The sequence below is a fragment of the Chanos chanos genome, chromosome 10 (assembly GCF_902362185.1).
Source record: "Chanos chanos chromosome 10, fChaCha1.1, whole genome shotgun sequence".
Classification (NCBI taxonomy): domain Eukaryota; kingdom Metazoa; phylum Chordata; class Actinopteri; order Gonorynchiformes; family Chanidae; genus Chanos; species Chanos chanos.
In genome coordinates this window covers 35,374,328-35,392,630 of record NC_044504.1, presented here as the reverse complement: position 1 = coordinate 35,392,630, position 18,303 = coordinate 35,374,328, and the positions used below count along the sequence as shown (strand labels likewise).

At 38.4% G+C, this 18,303-nt stretch overlaps 1 protein-coding gene across 1 annotated transcript; it reads right to left on the bottom strand.

Moving 5' to 3' along the window:
- Positions 1–6,945: 6,945 nt before the first annotated feature.
- Positions 6,946–11,220, bottom strand: LOC115823549 (nectin-1-like). Its single transcript, XM_030787610.1, has 6 exons — positions 11,109–11,220; positions 9,150–9,503; positions 8,096–8,395; positions 7,734–7,839; positions 7,197–7,336; positions 6,946–7,040 (listed from the first exon to the last, which is right to left on the bottom strand). Exons 1-6 carry the CDS (start codon positions 11,218–11,220, stop codon positions 6,946–6,948), a joined length of 1,107 nt encoding a protein of 368 aa, XP_030643470.1.
- Positions 11,221–18,303: the final 7,083 nt, after the last annotated feature.

Sequence of the window (18,303 nt, the reverse complement as noted above, 5' to 3'; positions counted from 1 at the left end):
CTGCTGTATACCATGCATGCTGGCTAACGTACGAAACCAGAGTACACCCCTCTGCAAACACAGAGAGGACAGAAAATAACTTCTACAGAGAGAGGAGCTGTATGTGGAACAGAAAACCAAATCCTTTTTCTGTGAGGTCACCATGCTAACCACTATGCCTCTGTGCTGTTAGGCTAAGTTGTACTTGGTTGAATTGACAGAATGACTAAACGTAGAGAGGATAATATACCATAAATATATTTTATATATAAATATACAGAGGTATTGATGGATTACAGAAGGTCATAAGCTTGGGTTTATGTTCATTACGTCTTTTTTGGTATTTAGCCAATAAAGAGGGTATAGTTTCTCTTAAAGCGATTCTGTAATGGTTCAATAAAAAGACATGTTAAACATCTGTCTTAGTTGCGTGCATTTTATGGCAGATTAAATTGAGTCATAGACATGTTATCAGCAGACTTTAGTCATCGTGGGAGGGACAGTTTGTCATTGGTTTTTATGGCTAGTTATTTCAGTGACCAGTTTCCTGTTTTAATTTTACCAAAAGTGGAACACGTTTGTGAGTCCAAAGAGCCACTTCTCTCATTTTCTCTTCAAGGCTTCATAACTTGAATTTCTAGACAAACACTAATGAACTTATATAACCTTCTATCAAACCCCATTCAGTGTTTAAAGCCCATGTTATTTACCCTCTGAAGACATTCCATCCTCCCTAGGTTGAAATGCTCTTCGTCATGAAAACTTATCAGAAAGAGTACAACAAACTTATTTTATTAGATAATTATTTCGCAGCGGTTCTTGTTGTCTTGAGGTGGGCCTTAGAGCAGGTGAGTTAACTTTGTTGGTTGAACATTTAGCTGTGATGTTGTCTGAATGAACTGAGAAGCACTTGGGAGTCACGGTGAACAGAACATATAAAGCTGACAGTGTGTACTAGTAAGAGACGGATAAACAGTTAAGTGGTTTGGAAGTTGTTCCTCCAAACAAACAAAGTGAGGCCACTGTCCAACACTCAGCTGAACGACCTGTTCTGTGACCTGTAACCCCTCCATGAGCCCGCCCATCCATTTTATATCGTGATCAGTGGAAAAATCTGGCACAGGTGATTGTAATAAGCAGCAAAAAGCCCTTTCTCTTATGTTCATATTCTGCATTTTTAACATGTTTCTCGGGTTAAATCACCTTCGGTCCAAACATATGTCATATGCTGACTTTTCTTTGCAGCATTTCAGCATATGGTTGGGCAATGGTGCTTTTAGGGATGAAATATTTAGAAGTTAATATTAAAATCCTTCAGACAAACCTCTCTTCGTGTAAAGCTAAAAGTGTAGGTGTATGAGTTCATGCTGGCTCTTTCTTAAGCCATGGTAAACTGGTACCTGGTATGTGGCTAAAAAGCGGTCTCTCAACTTCAGTTTTCAGTTTTTGTTTTAAATAATATAAAACAGTGAACAATGAGGAGTCACATTTTGGGGCAAGATTTCACAAGTCCTGAGAAAAAGAAATATTCAAAGGACTTTGCGCTGATATGCCTGAAACCGAACTATGTAAATATCATGTAATATTATATGTTCCCTTTAATGGGAGCTGAACAAGGCTCTCTGTGGCTAACACTTCATTTTTTAATTCCTTCATCATGAAAATCATCTCCTCAGCAAACTTATTTGGGACAATTATTATCCAAAGATCTAATTAAGCTGTGAACGCAGATTTTCCTAATCCGTCATTTCAATAAACCAGTATTTGTTCATGCCCCTTTTTTTCAACTTATTTTCCCATTTAATGTCATATGGGTTTAAAATAAAGGTTAAACGTTTAGGAGACCTAATCTGATAACTCCCCAAAAGGACTCAAACACGAGATTAAGTCGCTATTTACAATGCACACATCTCATATAACAAACACCGAGGGCAACGGGACATGACTGCTTGCAGAATTGAGTCCAAACGAGTTATAGGAACAGGAGAACTTTGGTGCATGGCAAATAAACCACTACAAACGTATGCAGAAAATTGGAGATGCGATAACCAGGATCAAGCTACTATAAGGGAACAAAGACAGTCCTTGAATGGAGGGCAGGTGGGGACAAGGGCGTCACATTTCAACACCATCTGCCAACTGGCAGAGTTTGCATCCATTTGTTTCTTTCTCCCTCTGAGCCATGACCAGTTCTCCTCTAGGTCAATGGGCTATGTTAACACAACAGCGTTTCAAACATGTGATTGGACACAAATGTCAATATATGTAACACAACAAACAGTTGGTAGATGAATTGCTTTTTTTTTTCAGAGTAAAGTACATTAGAATCTGACCAAGGACAGAGCATCAGTGGCTCAGTTCTTAACATGAACTGTCACACAATATTATTTTACGTTCAGAGTTATTTTCAAAACAAAGCACAAAATGCTGCAGTAAAACCTGTATCACTTTCTGCCATCTTCTTCAGTGCATTTCATAGTCCAACACAACAAGAAGTGATGCAATAACACGCTTTTTTTTAACTTCCCATGAGGAAGTAGCACTAACATGTGAGCATACAGACAAGCCTGCTCAGTAATGTCATGCTGTCCTTTTTAAATTCTCCAGTTAGTGTGTATTTATGCACACAGTGTTTCATTCTCTGTTTCCTTTCGTTCCACTTTTCTTGACTGATACAATATTGTGTCTATATCTGCAGAGGACCTCACAGTTTGACTGGACTCAAGAGACTGGGTGTATGTAGGAGTATGAACTGTTGAGAGGTTGGTTAGTCAGCCATAGGTCACAGTTTAAAGTCACACTTGGCTAATCCACTCATCAGAACACATTTTACCGCACAACTCTCACAGGAAACTTTGAGGTTCACTGATGAGGGGGGTGGGAAGGATCACAGAGTGAGGGACATTTGTGGTGTGTTGACATCAGTGAATAGAGTCTAAGCAGAAAGGCACATAAACTTACAAGGGCTTTATACTTACATGCGTCATATCAGACCAGATGAAATTTCTCATAAACTTACACAAAGCTATGAGAGGTGATATTTAGCATTATCTGCCTTATTCGTGAAGGTTATGCTGAGTCCATGGGAAAAATGGTTAACAGCCCCTTTAATGTAATATGATATTAAGATACAGGTAGAAAGAGGGGAGGAATTTCATGAAAGTTCTCACAAAATCTGCACCTATGAGATTACACCACTGTTTTCCGTTACGCATATCTCTAGCCCATCCACTGTAGGAAGTCCCTGTGCATAACCTTGAACTTCACGCATACTGCAATTTCACAAGACAAATCTGTTCCCGCCTTACAAACTGCCTTACTCTTTCACAAGACTAGTTCTCTGCAAAATGCCTCAGTGTGGTCACCCTTTCTATCATTTTTTTATTCAGTCAGAAATTGGTAAAAATGTGAAAATTATAACCGTAAGCATTTATGGTTTCAAAAACATATCAAAATGTCTACTCTATGTATTCAATGATGCTGCTTTACACTGTATGTATACAGCGTGTGCAGTCCCCCGAGACCACGTAAAACTGGAAAGAAAATCCCTATTTATCTCAGCAAGCAACATTCATCTAAAGCATTTTTAAATTTCACTGAGTCGTCTTTCTCAGACGCAAAGTCTGTGGCTTCACTGTCATTTTAATGTGTCAGCTTTTGCAAATCCTAACTTGAAGTGCTAGCTTTGAAAAAAAAAAAAAAAAAAGAGAACCTGCTGACGATCTGAAACACAGGGCTCAGTTCCCCCCATTTTAACCTATGCAAAACGACACCCATTTAAACAAAGGATTGGACAAGCCTCCTCCACTCTGCGTCCGGAAAGAAAGTGGCAGTTAAATTCAGTTGAACAGTTAAACCCTTTATCACCTCATATGCTTTCACTGCAGTTTTTAAACAAGGAGCAGTTTCAGAGAAGTTTTTTTTCCATTTAGGAATTAGGAAAATGACACAATCTGTATTTATTTCTCATAATACCATCTATAACGGTACTGAGATGTACTAGGGTCTGAAACAAAGTTTAAAAATGGCGAATAAGAAACGCAAATGTATTTAAAACGTATCACATGGTACATTTTATACACCTCACTCTGTTATGATTAATCAGAATTTCCAGAACTGAAAAAAACAAACATCAACATAAAACTGCAAAGAAGCACACAGCAAAACACACATCATTATGACTATCACAGAAATAAATATCGCAAATGAGCAACAAGGTCTAAATGAGCTTCAATCCACCAAGTACTTCACATGTACCAGGAGTGTGTTGTGTGGGTCATGAGAACATAAAAACAGTAAAAAGAGTAATAGACCATGAAAAAACCTCAGAGACGCAGTATACATCACAGACAAACTACAGAAGAATTCAGTTAGTGCCTCAAAGAAAAACGATACACACAAGACCACAGCCAGAGACAACATTAATACACATCGCTTTGAGAAATGTATATAGGTAAAATCCCAATTTCTATGTAAAGATCTGTATGCGATGTGTCTCAGATGTTGATTAATTTTTAATGAGTGAAAGTTGTATGAACATGAGAAGAATTGACAAAAATAGCAAACATCTTGAACATCCCAAGCGTATGAAAGTAACATGTTAAAAATACAAAGATATTACAGCGAATGTAATGAAATGTAATGCTAACGAAAATAAGAGACAAAGAGGAATCTAAGCTTAATGCTTTCAAAAAAGAAAAATCATGCAGTACAAAAATAACATTTGTGTTATGGAGATATAAAGATCCTAATGTAGTGTCACCTGGTAGTATTCAACATTATCAACGACTATTTAAACATAGTTATATTTTCAAGGCGTGTTCTGGCATTTTGAGAGTAACTCCTGGAAGTAAGGAACAAAGTCTGACTGAGACCCTGTTGCCTGTTCACCTTGACATGGTAGAGTCCCAAGAAGAGGAAAGAAAAGGCCACAGTATAAATAAGGCAACACTTAAATACACACAGTATTGTACACTACTTACTTAACGGCTCAGGATGCAATCTATTAATCCTAAACTTCCTAAAAACTATACGGAGAAAACGAATTGTACACAATCACTGAATTGTTAGCTGCCGTATTCTGTTCTCCCTGTAAATAGTCTTTAGTCCATTGTTGACATCTCTGTGTTTGAGGACAGACACGTCAAAAGAAGAAGTTACCCTAATCCCCGTTTGTTAAAGACTGAATCAGAGTGATGTGGGATTCTGCTCTTGAGTCATGGAAACACCTTCCTCCCCCTCTTTCTCTTCAACCATACGGCCAGCAGCTCCACTCTCTCCCTGAAAAACAAAAAGATTCCATCTGGATTAACAGATTAAAACACCCACAGCAGCTCAGTAGCTAAGATGTAGACGTGAAAATGTATGAAATCTGTTGGACATACCGTTTCTTGGATTACACTGGGAGGTGAATGTTTGGCAGAAAACGGTAAATGTAACCTGAAATAACTGAGAACAGCTTGCAGTAGGGTTGGGCATTGTCTGGCATATAACAACGTCTAAAGTGAAACATCGTGATGGACAATGGCATTGGTGGGGGGGGGGGGGGGGGGGGGGGGGGGGGGGTGTCATCTTATGGGCTACTCCTATAAAGGGACTTTATTACACGGCTTTGATGAATACTCAATTCTGATCGGTCAATTATGGCATTTTCCTTTCTTTCCAACAAATTGACCCCCTTGCTCTCCTTTCCTTCCTTCTTTTTTTTCTTCTCTTTCTCTCTTTTTTATTATCTATTGCCACGGCTTTTATTATAATAATAATACTAATAATACTACTACTAATAATAATAATATCATTGATAATTTTGTTACTAGTACTATTGTAACTGCTATCACTTATGACTATAAACTATTATAACTATACCAATGACGACGACGATGATGATGATGGTTGATATTATTGTTATGATTATTGTTATTATTATTATTATTATTATTGCTATTATTATTATCAAACTGTAATATAGTGGTGCTGAGGTTGGATTGAGGTCATGTTTTGTTGTATGTTTTGTGTTATATGTTGGTCTGTATGTTTGTATGTATCTATAAATAAAATAAAAAAGGAAAATAAAAAAGTAAAACACTGTATTAAAAAAAGGGGGGAAAAAACATGCTAAACATGAAATATCCTCAGTTAAATGTGCAGGGTGAGACATGGTGAAAAAAGGGTTAATAACAGTATAACGATTAGGAATGATTTGTTTAATATAGGTAAAGCAGAGAATGGGGGAGTTCACTCAGTAGTTAAGTTTTAATCCTCAGTTTTGCGATACAAATAAAGACTCACCCCATGATTTACTGAGGCAGGCGCGAACCAGGTAGATTTAAAAATTATTTTTATGTTTGCACCTAAATTAAAACTTGCTTTCACTGGGCAGTGAATAGTGTGATTAAATAAGAAGCTGTTTTTTCCTGTGGTAAATCAGCCGCAAGGAGCTTCTGTAACAATTAGAATAAACCCATCCTTAATTTTTCTGCTCTCTGGCTGACTCTCCTTAAAATACATAAGCACCAGCTCTACAGCTCAACTTGTTCCCCGGGGAAATCGCAGCAAATAAGTAATGAATAATAAATAAGTAATAAATATTGTAAATAAAATTATATTTTTCTACGTTATAGTACAGACGTTGGAATTATAGTGTGTGTGTGTGTGTGTGGCGGGGTGCATCCCGCTGTTGGTGTGGACCAGGGGCGGGCAGGTGTTTGGAATCACAATGCTGGGCTTAACATCATGACGACTGCCAGCCCTCGGCAACATCCATCGGCCCAACCCTAGTTTGCAGCACTATGAATGTGTGGGTGTGAGTGCGTGTGTTTGTGTATCAGTCTGCTCAAAGTACTTCAGTTATTCAGTAACAAAAACTATCTAGGAACATTTTAAGTACACCTTGAATTTTTGCCCAAAAAATTAGGACTTATTCTTATATATTTATTCTGTATGTGAAAGTAAATGTTATTACCTGGGCTACTTTTTAGACATTATCCAACACCAACACATTAAACCAATGAGTATAATGAGGCTGAAGAGTACAAGACAGATGACTGCAGTTTTGGGGGTCTCTAGGAAAACACAAAGGGGCAGAGAGAGAGAGAGAGACAAAGAGAGAGAGAGTGTGTGCACTAAGGTAATATGAAACATATATTAATAATATTCATCCTAGTCCATCCTAAACGACAATTCAATAAAAAATATTGACAAAGACGACTCACCCAAACTCACATATACATAGACTGAACCTGATGCTTCTCCATGCTGGTTTGAGGCCTTACAGATATACAGACCATTCAGATCTGGGTTCAGGCTAGGAAGAGTCAGTCTGTCTTCCTGTGCGCCTGCAGGAGGACCGTGATTTTCCCTACCAGGAAAAGGTTGGTATTGCCAATGCATGTGTTAATGTGGGGTTAATTTGTTATGATATACTGTGTACTACATGACAAAATTAAACTTGCAGCAAAACTGTATTTTACATTCATACCAGTTTGGGATTTTCACACAAAACATATCAACAACAAGCTTGTAAGATTTTAGCTGCATATTAGTTGCACAAACACACAAATATTATTGTACATTCCAGTAACAGAACACTGCGCCAGATCGGTGAATCTATGAACCTCTGGTCACGCACTTATTTTCCATTGATGCCAACTAACAACAAATGCTGAATTCACTTCTCTCTTGCTTTAGACTCTACAGGCAACATCTCTTTAGTTCAGGTGATAAGTTTGGATCAAAGGTGAGGACATAGTTACTACCTGATCCAGGTGAAACTTGGTTTTGGATTGGCTTCTACATCACAACGAAACTCTCGACCTTGTGTGGTATGTTCGACAGGAATTATCTTCACTGATTCAGGGGGATCTGAGTGACAACCCCAAACACAAATAAAATGTTAAAAATAAGAATTATAAATTGACAAAATTAAAAACAAAAAACACTCTGTACTTTCAGCTATAGTTGAGATTACAAGTGATTTTCCAGTCCAGTCATTGGTATGGGCAGGTCAAATGGTTCAAATATTTTTATGTTTTCAATCTTATAATACAACATCTCTGCATGTAGCAGCTGCTGCTACAGTACCACTGTGTTTTTTTTAAATTCTACTTTAGTAGCTCACAGTGGATGTGTATAGTGTAGTTGACTGTCTGATCCCCTGTTATGTGACTGACCACACACTGGACCTGCTGTTGATTGGCATGTCTGGAGGGAACACCAATAAGATGACTAGTGTTTGTGTAGGTTCCATTAGAATGGACTGTAGAGTTTGTCACTATTTTCATTGAGTCACTAAAAGAACCCAGATGCCAAGAGATGTTTGCTGGAGGTCGGGCACCGGCAGCAGTACAGCTTGCCATGACTTCCTCAGACTCTCCAACTACAGGAGTCACTTCAACAAACACTGTCACCAGGGGATGCTCTAGGGAACAAAGAACAAGTGGATGGATTAGCTTCATAGGTAGTTTTTAACAGATCTCATATGTGGTTTTTAACACAATTTTTCACAAAGGCAGGACTTAAACATTTTGGCATTTCTTGTCTAGCTATTATGTGCTAGGCAATCCTGGTATAAAGTACTACTGGTTGATTTTACAATGTTGTATGTATGGCCTTTTTTAATTATAAATGTATTAATTAGTCCTCCCCCCATTCAATTTCCATTTTTAATTTCAAATTTTTTACTGTTTGTTTACTGCTTGCTTATTATTTACATAGCACAACAAGTTCTTCATACTTGATTCTGATCAGGTAACAATCTTTGATACTATGGCAGCTGAAAAACGTTACTCTGACTCATGAGCTAGGTCTTCATGAGACCTTAAAGGACCCTGTCCTCTCACCTGTGCTGCTTGTCTTTATAGATTTGGCACATTTATTACTGCCTTTCAAAGGGACAATGTGAGTGTGGCTGCAGTTTATAGGACCAATCCAAATGTAAGACAGTAGAAAAATGGAGACAAGTAAAAAAACAAAAGAAACAAACAAATAAAAAACCTAAGAGACTTAATTCTCTCATTTTATCATCAGTTTGTTGAGGTGCTTGCACTTCTAAAGTGATACAATGTTTTGTACAGTGTGTGTCAATAATATTCAAATATTATGATAATTTGCACATAACAAAAAAAAAGTCATGAACCTGCCCTTTACTCAATAAAACATGAAGTGGCTTTTACCTGTTACCATAAGGTTGATTGTTTTTTCATATGTGCCATCTGGATACATAGTGAAGATGCAAGTGTAGGCTCCTTCATCCATCACGCCAACTCTCCTAATCTGAATTGAGCCATTACATTCTGTGGTGTTTCCAATAAAAATTACACGTTCAAATAGCAAATAACCATTGAAAATGGTAATCTTGCCATCTGGGCTGATGCTTGCAAATATTTGCTTTTTGGTGTCTTTCACAGTTTTTCTCTGCCAGGTAATGCTAGACAGGAGTTCAGACTCAGAGGAGCCGGTCAGCTGGCAAAGCAGGTTGGCGTTCTCTCCAGCAGCAACTGTCTCGTCTCGACTGATGACCTGTGCAGCTGTATTTTAAAGAGTAAGAATAAGCAAAAAACACATGTATTACTGCAGGAATAAAAAAATCCTTTAATATTGTTAGAGTTTTGTCAACTGCTTTCTATTTAGAGATAAGTACTTATGGATCTTATTAGTACTTATTAATTATGGATCCTCACAGCACACCAGATCAGGTAATCATCTGAAGTAGAAATTTTGTAGATCTACATAAACTTGTGTTTCAATACAAACACAGAACTACAACATTCCTATGACAGAATTGGAGATGGAAGTTTCAAAAGGGAAAAATCCTTCTTTTATGCTTCATCAAATCCAACAGAAATTCGTAACTTTTAAGCATCCACATTACAATTTAGAAAACTCATCTGGTTAGAAATACTCACTCACTCTCATTATCTAAGCCGCTTATCCTGATTAGGGTTGTGGGGGTGCTGGAGCCTATCCCAGCAAAGGCAGGGAAACACCCTGGAGAGTCCATCGCAGGACAGACACACTCACACATATATTCATACGTAGGGTCTCCATTTCACCCAACCTGCATGTCTTTGGACTGTGGGAGGAAACCCACGCAGACATGGGGAGAACATGCAAACTCCACACAGAAAGGACCCTGGCCAGGAATTGAACCCAAGACCTTTTTGCTGTGAGGCGACAGTGCTACCCACTCCACCACCCTGGTTAGAAATACATCCTCAATAATTCTGCTGCCAGCTGGATTTGTTAGCATGACTTTTTCGGCGATTTAAAAGAAAACGAACTTCCTATTATTTAACTATGATTATTTCCCTGCTGTTACTTTGTTAGGGAGCAAGTTAAACATTTGCCCTCTCATTACAATTGTTGCATTTATTTAATTCATGAAACTACTTAAATTTGCAATTGGAATGATTTGTGGACCAGTTGTTCCGTGATTCAGAATGCGTTACAAACTCGAATCTGTTTAGCGAATTTGGATGTAAGGGATGGAAGTAACGAATTACAGTTACTCTCATTACTGTAACGAAGTTGATGATTTGTGTACTTATACTTTTCTGAGTATTTATTAAAAACTGTAATTTTAGTTTTACTTGTTTATTTGGAGATATTTTACTTCTATCTCAATTTAAATTGACTCTATTACAGAGTTTAAAAAAAGTCTCCATTAACTACACACCAGGAAATGACGTTATCTCCTGTGCCAAGAAAGCAAGGCAGTTGCTCATTCCATGCCAGGCGGTCAAGATGAAAACTATTGAAGCCTATCTCCGCCACATAAAAAAAGTTTGCTTAATTGCGACTTTATTGCTCGCAATTCTGACATCATCCCAGGGGCGGATTTAGTCATTTTGGGGTCTAAGGCAAGCACAGGCATGGGGCCCTCCACATCCCTTGTTCTCCCTCTCTTTCAATTAGAGCTGCCACTATTTTGCTATCAATTAATCTACCGACTATTTTACTGTTTAGTTGATCAATCTAGAATAGTGCCTGTGTATTTTCTCCTTAGGTGCTTGTGCATAGCGCTAGTGCAGCTGTGGCATACCATCAAACCAGTGTACAAACCAACTTTTTGTTTTGTGATAGTGTGAGGTGCTCCCATACCTTCGAAGCCTTTAGTCTTTGGAAACTTTTACACTCATCCTCTTTCGCAACCGTGTGGCCTGTGCTGCAGCTGCCACTATTGTTTTTAAACTGTAGCGTTGACTGCAGCCGACCGATGCCTGGAGCCAAGACGACTGATGTCATGCACGCAGCAATTTACGTAGTGATATTAAAGAAAAACATTAGTTCGAGTGAATTGAGGCGTTTTAGAAATCAAAAATGTGTTCACTTTTCGTTTCTTTGGTAGTACCGCAGAGTGAACAAATGAAAAGTTATTAGTACACAGTTTTGTTGAGCTTTGGTGACCCCTCGCCCCACCAATTCTGAATTCATTTCGCGCAATTAAGACTTTATTTATCGCTACAGTGGCTGCGTCTTCTCTGGCCAAATATTTTAATATTTCCTTCGCTAAGCCTTTCCTTAGAACGGCCACTGTCCAGTGCTATATAAGGAACCGTGGCTTGGCTTGAGGCCTGACAAGACTTCAGGACAAGGGAAAACGCCAAAACGGTGTGCATATGGAACCTGCAAGTCCGACAGCAGATATCCTAAAAGTTGTTTTTTTTGGGGGGGGGGGGGGGGGGGTTTCGCCTATCCGAAGTTTTCGCCTATCCGAAGCCCAAAACGCTAGAGGAGAGATGTCGGATAAGAATTAAACATTGTGGAGGACTGCTGTGAGTGAAGTCTTCCACACTGTTTAATCCAGGTTTCCACTGTTACGTATTTTTGATATAGGCTATAAGCAGATGTGCGGATGTCACCCTTAAAAACGTTTTTTCTCTTCTCTAAGTCACTCAGTCCTTGCATGTAGTATAGGCTATAGTACTACATACTTGCGTATGGTTACATATTGTAGCAGTTGTACCTCTTTTACTTTTTATTGATTTAACTTTTTATTAATGCGCTTTATATCATTTTTATTTTTCATTCCATTTAAAATATTTATGCAATGTTTATAAAGTGATCTGAAATTAAAAACAAAATGTTATATGCATGCTCTTGCGCTGTCAGCATTGCCTGGGAAAGGTCCTAGGGGACAATCTGTCTGCACCTCGCCAACCACACAATTAAAAAAAGGAACTAAGTAAATTGTGCTCAAAGTAAATTTTAAATGAGTTACTTTTTACTTTTATTTGAGCAGAGTTTTACACAAGTAATTTTGCTTTTACTTAAGTACAGTTTCAGCACAGTAACAGTAGGCTACTTTTACCTGAGTAAAATAATTTAGTACTCTTTATAGCCTACCTCTGGCAGTGCGGTGCTAACATGTTTCCATTGTGCTTGCAGTTATGGCCACGTCATTTTTTGTTATGAAATGTAACACGAGTCCTCTGTTTTTAACTTATTTAGCTGAGTTTTAAATTTCAATTAATTTTTCTTCTCATAGATTTTGTTTTAACTGAACTGTTGTCTAACTAAGAAATAAAGCACAATACTGATATTTGATAAAGGAAGAAATGAAGTAGTCTATAGCTAACCAACCACCTGTGTCAACACTCAAACAAAGGCAGCATGGCCTCTTTGTTGCACATGAAATGAACATTATGTCCTCCCGGCCCCCTCCCCTCCCATCATTACGGTGAAAAGTAGTTTGTTAAAATACCTTTAATCATGCTGGTAAAAAATAAAGATGACAATTGGAGACGGAACAGAATCGCCCTCATTATTCCAAGTCTGTTCTCATTTGGTCTTCAGTTTCATGTTGCTCCTAGAAAATCCGTCGATTCTGCGACCTGTTTCAACTTATAACAGAAAAAAGTTGATCTGGAATGTTAAACGTTCCCGCCCGTGAGAACGTCCTTACACTATTACTATTTTCTCCGGGCGAGTGACAGAAGAACCGAGCGTAATTTGACTGGAGTAGTGGGATTTGCTGAGCGGCAGTTCCTGTTACGGACCAGCGCGGCATAATTTGAAAAAAAAAAAAAAAATGGCATAGTGTACACTGGACCAATATAAAAGGGCTGCTCACGCAAACTGCCTCATTCTCATGCATTCTTACTGAAATTCTTAACAGAGAACAGTTCATGAACTTAAATAATTTACTAACAATTTTTCAGCTATTTTCTAATTAAAAGTCTTAGTACTTAAGTACAAGCATTAGTCATTGCAAAACAATTTAAATTCTATTTTCCGAAAATGCCTCAGATCAACAAGATCGACAAGAGACGTTTTCAGCCAGATGTTTTTCTTTTAAATTCAACATGTTTGAAACTCAAGAACGACGATATGCACAGTAGTAGATTTGTAGTCCTATGTTATCTTGCATAATTTTAACAATCATTCTACTTGGAATTCATGTCGATAAATATGAGTGTACAGGAGGTTGAGCGTGGGCAACCATTCTCAATGTGACAACCATTTCGTTTCACTTCTGTGACTGGTAGCCTATATTCCTTTTTATTTCAATTCCAACCTGGGTAATGAAGTAACCTTTTTCACGACCAAGTCCATGTACTTTTGCATTTATTCATTATTCTATTTTTGGAAGTGAAATGGAAAACCACAAACAAGTGGTGTATGACTTTTCAGAATTCTGTAGTCACTAGATAAATGAAAAGTAGATCGTTGTTTTAATCATTTGGGCTTTAAAAATAAATACTGATCTCTTTCTTGTTTCTATTTATCAATTGAATATTACCTTGGCATAATATAAAAAGCGAAAATGTAATAATGAAAAACTGTCCTTCCTATGAATTCCCAAGGATGGGCCGCCTGATTATGCTATTGACCTGGAGGGACTATAGCGTGGCGGTTCAATCTTTGCGAATTCTCCGACGGGGTGATTTGAATGACTATCATGTCTTCTCCTGAGGCATACTCTGATAGGCCTATACGACGCATGCAGACTCTGATAGGCATGCGACGCATGCAGACATTTCATAGCAGTTTACAGACATTGGCGTGTGACGTGGATGCTCTGATGGGTGCGCGAAGACTTTGGGATGGTCACAAACTCAGGCGGGGAACATCTGATGCTCTGCTGGAAACAGACGGGTTTATGAAGTAGGCCTACGATTATTGCAAATGCCGCCTATTTGCGGTGAATGACATTAGGGGGCAAGGCGAAAACATGTCAGACCGTTACTGGAGTGAGACACTCCACTTTGCGAAGGATCTGATTTGTCACATTGCTCAGAACAAAATGAGATATGCTTTCGAGTGACGTGACAAATTAGTCCAGTATTCTTAAACGTTCTGTAACTACAAGGTATTATGAAAGCAAAATAAAGCCATTTCTGTTTTTCTCTTTTATTCATGTGAATCAGAAAACGATACTGACACCTTTTCCGGAATTTGATCTCACGTCCTAAAAAAGTACACCGACCCGTCCACGTCTGTAAAGCCTGCATGAACCAGCACGGTAAGAACGCACGGGCGAAGTATGAAGGTGCGCGAGATGCGCTTTTGGTAGTCCATCTTCGGAACATTGTAGTTTCACCCAGAGCCACGCTCTCCACAACAGACCTATCACGTCAATAACATCCGGCGTCGCATAATTACGTAGCCTAGTGCAAGTGCAGTCGCGTTCTCTTAGCACCGCGTTTGTCTTTTCCTAAATCCTTATGAATTCCCCTTCCCATCTCCTTAACCCCATGACGTTTTCCATCGAGCTCAAGAAAAAGAGGTTGGGAAAGGACATAGGACGTTTTTTTCCCACTATACGCATGTACCTTGTAGCCGTGTGCAAGTTACACGTTTAAATGTCGACTAAATTTGACGTAGCCAGAAATTAGGATTTGCGGCTAACCTTAGCATAATTTTCAAAATAAAAGACATTTCAGAGCTGTTGACTTTGGGCACAAGAACAGAAAAAAACGAGAAAAAGGATTAGTCTTCAAATGTGTAACACTCGTTCTACATTAAAACGTTTCCCATTTCATTAAAAACCTAAAATTAAAATAATTAAAATAGTAAAAAGAAAAAAGTTTAAGAGTCCACAGAGCATAATCAGACCATGGAGAGTGAACTAAATATGGGAATATGGGAATACTGTGCAGGACTGTGATGGGTGAGGCAGCCGTAAACTGATCAGCATGTGCCGGTCAGAATGCGTAGTGGTGAGCAGACAGCAGTCAGGCAGTGAACACAGTTGGCAGGAGAACGAACGAGCATATAATCCTGGACACAGGGAAAAGCAAACATTAGTTTTAAGCAAGCACAGGCAGACGAACTGGTTAGTACTAGAAAGGCCTACGGACGAGCTCTATCACACAAGCAGAAGCGATGAACTGGTGAAGAGTGGGTGAGAAACTGGGGTAAAAATGCAGTGGAGTTGATTGGGAGATGGATAGAAGGTGAGCCAGATGAGCAGCAGTCTGAGGAGTGAGAGCGCCACGCCCACACAGACACACACACACACACACACATAATACATCAGGGGGGTGTTCCAGAAAGTTGATTTAGTGAAAACTCTGAGTCAGTTAACTCAGAGCAAGTAGTAAATTTCCTAATAGAAGAGCCCTATGGTTTTGTTTAGCTAGGAGAATGAGGCCAGAGGACTCTTCTATTAGGAGGTTCACTACTTGCTCTGAGTTAACTAACTCAGAGTTTTCACTAAACCCATTTTCTGGAACACCCCCCAGGAGGAGCACAGGAGACACAAGGAAAAAGGGAAACACTAGAAACATAAGGAAACAAAACAAAGAACATGGCCGAGATTGTAACACCCAGCTTACATTCAGCAACACAAAGGCTATTCAGTCCTTCATATATGACCATTTTCTGAAAGGTAATGTAATGTGGATTTGAAAGTACCCCGGTACTGAATGTGCTCAAGTTTCGGTTTTCCTAGCCATGCAATTTGAAATTGGTGAGTAGGCGATGCCTTTAAGATGGCCATATGTCTGAGGGTTGGTACATCATATGCCCTGGCGTCTACAAAGGTGATTCAGGCCTAAATATTTGTAAAGTGAAAGGTATAGAATGAATAGAAGCTGTTGTTTTTTCTGACCAAGGCAACTTAAACATGTGACAGCTTAAACATGTTACATTATTAGCCATGAATTTTGTTACTCGTTTGGCACCTCCATGCCCAGGTCACCATTCCTTGGCAAGCATTTTTTGACTGATAATATTTTGATGATTGAAATTTAATATAAAATTGAATGCATCATTTTATATAGTCACTCTTCATTTCAATAGGCCTGTAACAGGTTGTAATGGTGTTGGTGTTAATTGTTTGGCACCTATATGCTCTTAAAAATGTGTGTTAGTTTTAAAAGTTCATTATTGTAAGACTAAATGTAAACCAATGGTAAAGGCAACATTGTACAGGCCATTGATTAAGCATGCAGTATAATCCATGTTAAACAAATAGCAACAAAACTGATTAGTACTTCATTCTTTTGTGTGTTTTACAGTTTCTGCAAATGACAAGCATCTTTAAAAAAGGGGGTTTATTTATTTATTTTTGAAAATGATAATACCAGAGAGCAGTAATATATACTCTGTATTATGTACTCATGTTGTAGTGGTCATTGTGGACATTGTTAAATTGTACAATATCAATGAAATTATCTGTCAGTAAATACTTCAACTAAATATTTTAGTTATAAAGTAGCTTTGTCTGTCTGGTTTCCTTAAGGAAAATGACTTCACTGTTCAAGTTTGTTAGTTCGCCTCAGTCTGACTGTGTGCACATCCTGTTCTGAACAGTTAAAGATGGAAGACACCAATTTCACACCAAGAATGAGAAGATGGAATTATTTAGTGTTACTACCTGATTTCCAGAGCCTGACAGATCCTGAGGAGAGATGATTTGATGTAACTAAAGAGGATCGTGCTAATAAAGGGGTAATATGACAATATTTCTGTTTTGAATCTCATTCTGTTTTAACTGTTTTGTCCTGACCCCTGACTTTGCACTGTCTGTTCTTACAGGTGCAAAACTGCAATAGTTCAGTCATTATGTTGATATCATCTTAACCACGAACACAACTAACAGTCTGTCACGATACAGAAGGAACTCATCTCCAGTCAGCCTGTTTGTGATACAGAAATATAGGATATGTAGTGCCCAGAGCCCCACACCAAACTTATAAAGCACAGGACTGTACAGGAGAATACTTCTCTGATATAACCACAGCCACAGTAAGACCAGATAACCTCACCGTGGCCTCTCTGATTAAAGTCAGCATTATGCTGTGAAGTTTCAATATTTGCCTTGAGAACAGAATTAGCTCCCACAATGTAAGTGGAAAAAAAAGACATTCTCCCTCTGCTTTATTTTAATCTTGGTAAATTAGAGAATATTGCAGAAGAAATACTTACCTCATTGGATGTTGAAATGAAAAATACACCAGTATGATATGGCTGCTAATGCTTTTCTTCACTGTCGCATCATTGGCATGTTCATAAGAGGATTAAAACTGTGAAGCCTCAGGATGCAGAGACTTGTGATGTCATATTAAAGCCAAATTTATGAAATGGGTCCTGTGAACTTTACTCGATTAACTCTCGTGGTATTGACTGTTACAGAGTTTGCCATCTTATGTCACTTATTGTCATAAATCTAACCTGATGACAATGAGAAAGGGGACAAGGCTTTCAACCATCACAACTTTAACAGCCAATTGCCAGAATTGTTTTTTGGGTCTTTGTGAATGCCCCCATATTCTGAATGCATTAATATTGTAAACACATTTGTGTATGACATGGACTTGATGTTACCATGCTGTTGCAACCTAATTTCTCCAAACAACTACACCCGGGATGAGTCTTTGAATTCTACCAATGTCACAGAGAACCTCAGCCATATCTGTTGACACCTTCTCCATAAAGTCAACCCAGTAGCCAGCATCAGAGCCTGGGCTGAAACCTTGTTAAACTCTCACATCCCGTGACCAGCAATTGGCTGATTATACATAAACCCACATGAACCTTGTTAACTAGTGGTCAACTGTGCATTTAAACATAATCACTAAGTTTACACAATGCCGCAATGCAGCAGTTGAAATCTCCCTAACGAAACACTCTGGCTGACGGTGGCATATCTTTATTGCAGCAAGCAGCGCATTTTTCAATGGCAGGTATAAGGGAGGGCAGATTCAAATCTCTATCCCAACAAATCCTGTCACAGAAGGACATTAAAACTCTCAGGGAATGACATGTATACTATAAAACAGACTGTATGCTTTTGCACTTATTTTTGTTTTGTTTTTTCCCCTAGTACACTGCTATTTGTTCATACCTTATTAATTTGTATTTTTTAACCCTCAAAAGTTG

Excerpts from the sequence above, each read along its gene's own strand:
- LOC115823549 (XM_030787610.1), bottom strand. The coding sequence starts at position 11,220 with ATGACATCAGTCGTCTTGGCTCCAGGCATCGGTCGGCTGCAGTCAACG. Across the intron at positions 8,396-9,149 it reads AATCAACCTTATGGTAACAG|AGCATCCCCTGGTGACAGTG; the intron begins GTAAAAGCCACT and ends TTTGTTCCCTAG. Across the intron at positions 7,840-8,095 it reads CTACACTATACACATCCACT|ATCCCCCTGAATCAGTGAAG; the intron begins GTGAGCTACTAA and ends GTTGTCACTCAG.